Genomic DNA, 5,526 nt, shown 5'->3' with positions numbered 1-5,526 from the left:
AGGGCCTCGGATTACGAGGGTCACAGAAATCAGATGTAAAGGGTAGGAAAACATCCTAGTTGTGAATGAAGATGTGCAAACTGAAACTTCATTCTGTCTCTTGAAAAATGCAGTTCTGTGAGTATCCTAAGGAGATACTGGGCAGAACCATCTGGGTCTCTGCATTTTAGTTCTTTTCTCCCTAGGAAACCTTGGCCTAGGAAACGCCCACTGTCATTTAACTATCTTGAAGTTCTTTAAATTGCTTGAGTACTCAGAGAACAAAAGAATGGGTCCCAGCTCTGGGATCTAGGAACAGGCATAAGAGACCCAAGATAGTAAATGGCCTCGATTCTGCCTCTAAACCAGAGATTCTGAATTTGGGCTGCTTTATTCCAAGAGTAGGGCCCAAGAAACCATGTTTTAGTAAGTCTCTCTGGCACCCTGAGCTTGAGAACCACCCTACCCCACAGGCTGAAGATGACACCTATTGAAAATGTCCGGGTCTTTCCAAGTAGATGGACAGGAATATGTGTTTTAAATAATGAAGGGCTTCTAGCCAGTTGTAGTGGCACACACTTGTAAGCCCCACACTTGGGAGGCTGAGACAGGAGGATCACACAGGTTCAAAGCCAGCCTCAGCTATTGAGTGAGCCTCTCAGTAACTTAGTGAGACCCTGTTTCCAAATTTAAAAAATAGGTCTGGGAGTGTAGCCTGGAGATAGAAAAGCCCCTGGGCTTCCCCCCAGTACTACACACACACAAAAAAAAAATAATGAAGAGCTTCTGACCCACTTAATCTCCCAGCAGCAGTGTAACTTGCACACACACCTGTCCTGGGGCCCCTTGATGTCTCTGCCACCCACTTAAAATGTCATGGAAACTTCTTTGCAGTTGGGCTCCTAGACACGGCAGCCAGCCCTCAATAGAGGGGAGACAGTCAAAACTCCAGAAGGGCTGTGATAGGACACTGGAGTCCACAAGAAGAGAGGCCTGCGGTCCGGACCAGTGGTCCAGGACATGATGGGTGACTTGGCAACACACTGTCCAGATGGGGCAGAGGAAGGGAAGGACAGTGCTACAGTTTCCCTGTGGAATGTTCCCCAGTAAAGTTCATGTATCAGCAGTGCAAAAATGTTCAGAGGTAAAATAATGGAATCAGGGCTCTGATCTCATCAGTGGATAGATCCATCGACAGATTAATAGCTTGAATGGACTCATCAGTGGTAACTGTAGGCAGGTCAAGTGTGGCTGAAAAGGGTAGATCACTGGGCCTGGGGCTTTGGGGACTATAACTGTCCCAGGACCCCTTCTTCAGCTCTCCTTCCTCTGCCAGCCATCCTCTGCTACATCCTGCCACCATGATGTTCTACCTTGGAGCCAGCCCAACCACAAACTGAACCTCTGAAACCAGAACAAATAAACCTTTCCTCCTCTAAGTTCTGCTTGTTGGATATTTTGGTCACAGTGATGAAAAAGCTGAATGATACAGACACAGATAGGCCCGGGGCAAGAAGGAAGGTCCCAGGCACATCAGGACAACTCCCATCCTCTGCCAAGAGCCTTAACAAGTGCCAGTACCCATAGAGTCAAAGAGTCATCTTTATTCTGAGCAAGGAGGGGAAGCACAGTTGATAAGGATGCTTTAGAAGCCACAGTCTCAGGGTCACTTGCTCTGAGGCCAGTTTCTTCCAAGGCGGCTGTACTGATCATCACTGTGATCTCGGAGAGGCTACGAGAAGAGAAGGGGGACAGTGAGGCAAGGCCAGAACTCTCCTGGGAGAGCCCCAGCAGGTCCCTGGACTCTCCAGACGCTGCCATCAATCAAGTCCCTTTCTAGGACCCTCTATAGATTCTGACCACACAGTGTCACCCCCTCCAGGTGCTCATTTCTCCTCCCAACTTGCCTCCCTCCCCTCAGGGCTCACCTGATAGAGCTGGTCATTCCTCAGCAGAGCTTGAGTGTCTGCAGCTAGAACCAGGGAGAGAGAGCCATTAGGGACCAGGGAAGATGGGACACTCCAGAGGGGCTGCTGTTGTCACACCTTCCCACACCCTGAGAAGTTGCATGAGCAATGTGGCACACAAGTTCTTTCAACACTAGGAAAAGTAGTAGGAGTCCCAGGTAGGAGTAGGAGTAGGAATCCCAGGACCTCCCAAGAGTTACTACCACCAGCCCCATTCCTCCGTGGCTGTATTAATACACACACACACACACACACACACACACACACGCACATGCACGCACACACACGCACGCACGCGCACACACACACACATCTTCCACTAACCCATAGAAAGCCTTCCAGTCTCGTGTCCTGCAAAGCAGTAGACTCCCAAAGCAAGGAGCAGAGTGGCAATGATGTCCATGATGATGATACCAGCCAGGGTTCCTGAGTCCAGCTCCACACAGTTCTGGCACACTGTGGGGACAAGGAGGAGAGTAGATGGGTAGGTAACTTCCATGATCGGGAGCCATCTCTGCCTCCTAAGGCAGCCCTGGGGTCTCTCACGCCAAGACTCAGCTTCAATAAGATACAGGAGGAAGACCTGCTGATGCCCTAGCTACACCCACCTCTACCCTCATCCCAAGGAACTCCTAGAGAGCCAAGAAGCAATCCTATCTTGGTTGAATCTCAAACTAAGCAGTGGGGTTAAACCCCTCTTCCCACCAAACTGCTCTGCCTTACTTAATGAAGCTCTCTCTCCCACTCTGGAGCTTCTACCATTACAAGATTAGGCTCATACCATTACAAGAGTGACCTCAGTTTGTTTAAAGAACCCCCTCCTAGCCAAAAAGCTCTCACATCCCACCATTCCAGACCATGGGTCCCGGGGCACGTACTTCGATAATATATTTGCATAGTAGATGTTTTCTTATCATCGCCACCCGTTTTGTTACACATATACATTCCTCGTGGATCCAAGATGCGTCTTCCCAAGTCCAGAAGTTGACTTTCTGCTAACTGTGTTCCCACTGTCCCCTCTAGCCATATGATACTGGTATCGCAACTCAAAAACACTTTGTCCTCCATTTCCTCCACAGACACCCGGAAAGGGCTCACTAAGGGAAAGAAAACAACCATAATCAGAGACAGCTGTTTGGTCTGCACCAGACTCTTGCTCCGCTGAGGATCTGATTGTCTAGAATGTTTATGGTTTCTAGAGATAGGGCCAGAAATGACAAGAGAAAAGTTTCAGGAGGTTGCCCCATAAACTGCAGGGGCCAGAAAGGACTGAGGCTGCCGTCCAAGCAGAGGACAGGTTCTAAGGGATTGGGGGAAAAACACCTGCCATGAAGCTGGGTTGATCCAAGGACTTTCCTAGAAATGAGTTTATACTACTGGTTAGAAGTAGGAGGGGAGAGCTGGGGCAGAGCACTTGCCTAGCATAAGGCTCTGGGTTTGATTCCCCAGCACTATCTTTCTTTCTTTTTTTTTTTTTTTTTTTTGGTGGTGGTACTGGGGGTGGAACCCAGAGGCTTTCTACCTCCGGGCTATACTCCCAGACCTATTTTCTATTTTATTTGGAAACAGGGTCTCACTAAGTTGCTGAGAGCCTCACTAAGTAGCTGAGGCTGGCTTCGAACCTGTGCGATCCTCCTGTCTCAGCCTCCCAAGGGCAGGGATTACAAGCGTGCGCCACCACGCCCGGCTGATTCCCCAGCACTAGAAGAAAAAAAAAAGTAGGAGGAGAACACAGACTGTTAAAGCCCCCAAGAGACGTGGAAAGGCAGAAGAATGTTCCTAGCTTGGAGATGTCTGTATTCTTTCTACAAGAAGGCTTCTATTTCTACTTCCCAGCCAACTACAGCATTCCCACTTCAAGATTCCTTCTCCCTCCTTGTTTCCCTGGCCCCAGTGTCTACCAATGGAATGGAAAGCTTACTACTAAAGGCTTCCCCGGGCCAATGATGGCTGCAGTAGAGAGGAGCTGGTATCAACAACCAGCCCAGAGGTCCAGATAAACTAAGGCAAATTATAAAGACTTTCAGCTATTCCACACTTGCTTATGAGGAGAGGGACAGGAAAAAAAATTAGCCAAGTGTGGTAGTACACACCTGTAATCCCAGTACGTGGGAGGCTCAGACAGGAGGATTGAAGGTTTGTGGCCAGCCTCAGCAACTTAGCGAGGCTCTTTACAACTTAGTGAGATCTTGTTTCAAAATAAAAAATAAGCCAGGTGTGGAGCGCATGCTTGTAATCCCAGCATTTGAGAGGCTGAGACAGGAAGATCCAGGTTCATGGACATCCTCATCTAATCAGTGAGGCCCTTTGCAAAACTCAGTGAGACCCTATTTCAGAATAAAGAATAAAAAATAGGGCTGGGGGTGTAGCTCGGAGGTAGAGCCCCTAGGTTCCATCTCCAGTAGCGCAAAATAAAATAAAATAAATAAATAAATAAATAAATAAATAAATATAAAATGGTCTGGGGGTGCAATTCAATTTCTAGTACCAAAAAAAAAAAAAAAAAAAGGAGGCCAGGCGTGGTGGTGCATGCTTGTAATCCCAGCATTTGGGAGGCTGAGACCAGAGGATTGCGGCTCACAACTTAAAATAAAGAATCAAGAAATAGGGCTGAGGTCGAATGCCCCGGGGTTCCATTCCCAGATCCACACACACACAAAAAAAGACAGAAAAAAAAAAAAACCAAATAGGCAAAGTGGGTGGAATGAATTGGCATCCTGCTGCCTATGCAGTAACCCCATGCCAGTCTTCCCTTCCTCTCACTCAATCTAAAATTAACGTATCTTTTTAGGCATCCCCTTCAGTCCTGGGCCAGGACTCCCACAGGCACATAACGACAGCCAAATGAGTAGGATTCCTGATCCCAGAGGCTATCTGCCTTGGAAGGAGCATGTGTGGCTCTGCTCTCATGACCAGCCTGAGGCTTGGGCACACACACGCTGAATCATTTGTTACAAATCTTGGTAGGCCTACTGTGCTCAAAGGCCTCCAAGAGACACCCAGGGACAACATGCACCCTGGCGGGATAAGTCAGAGCCAAGTGATGTCCTCTGGGTTCCTCCTGACACCTTAGGAACCTGCAGAACTGAGAAGTGCCTACCAGTGGCCCTCGCTCCCCAGAGCCATGTCCCTTCTTTCCTCCTCCCTCCTAGAGAAGCCTTATTTACCTTGAGGGAGAAGGGCAGCCAGAATCAGACCAGCCAGAAACCCACTATGTTCCATCTTCCGGCAGAATTCATACGGTAGACAGCCAGGTCAGGAAACCATCTGCCAGAGTGAGAGCTACCTCCCTCGAATGATTGAGGGACCCGGAAAAAGCAAAGAGCGGGGGAGGAAGAAGTCTGCCTCTCTGCTCTCGCCTTTGAAAATGGAAGCGAGGCAGGGCAAGAGTGGGGCCAGGTTTTGCTCTTTCTCTGAACAGGGGGCTTGGGGCTGGGGTAAAAGTCAGAGCACAGAATGTAGAGAACTTTGCCTGGACTTCTAGAAAGTGAAAGGAGATTTAGGATGATCTTTCCTGTGTCGTAGATAAAGACCAAGAATTATGGAGACCCTGTCGATGACATAACTATATTTACTTACC

At 48.6% G+C, this 5,526-nt stretch overlaps 1 protein-coding gene across 1 annotated transcript; it reads right to left on the bottom strand.

The window, feature by feature from the left end:
- Positions 1-1,645: 1,645 nt before the first annotated feature.
- On the bottom strand, positions 1,646-5,168 carry CD3D (CD3 delta subunit of T-cell receptor complex; the record flags this gene model as incomplete). Its single annotated transcript, XM_080708855.1, has 5 exons — positions 1,646-1,711; positions 1,908-1,951; positions 2,271-2,402; positions 2,825-3,043; positions 5,114-5,168. 5 exons carry the CDS (start codon positions 5,166-5,168, stop codon positions 1,646-1,648), a joined length of 516 nt encoding a protein of 171 aa, XP_080564981.1.
- Between the last annotated feature and the right edge of the window lie 358 nt (positions 5,169-5,526).

Source organism: Muscardinus avellanarius (assembly GCF_963383645.1).
Source record: "Muscardinus avellanarius genome assembly, chromosome: 1".
In the NCBI taxonomy this organism is placed as follows: Eukaryota; Metazoa; Chordata; class Mammalia; order Rodentia; family Gliridae; genus Muscardinus; species Muscardinus avellanarius.
This window is presented reverse-complemented; position numbering and strand designations above follow the sequence as displayed.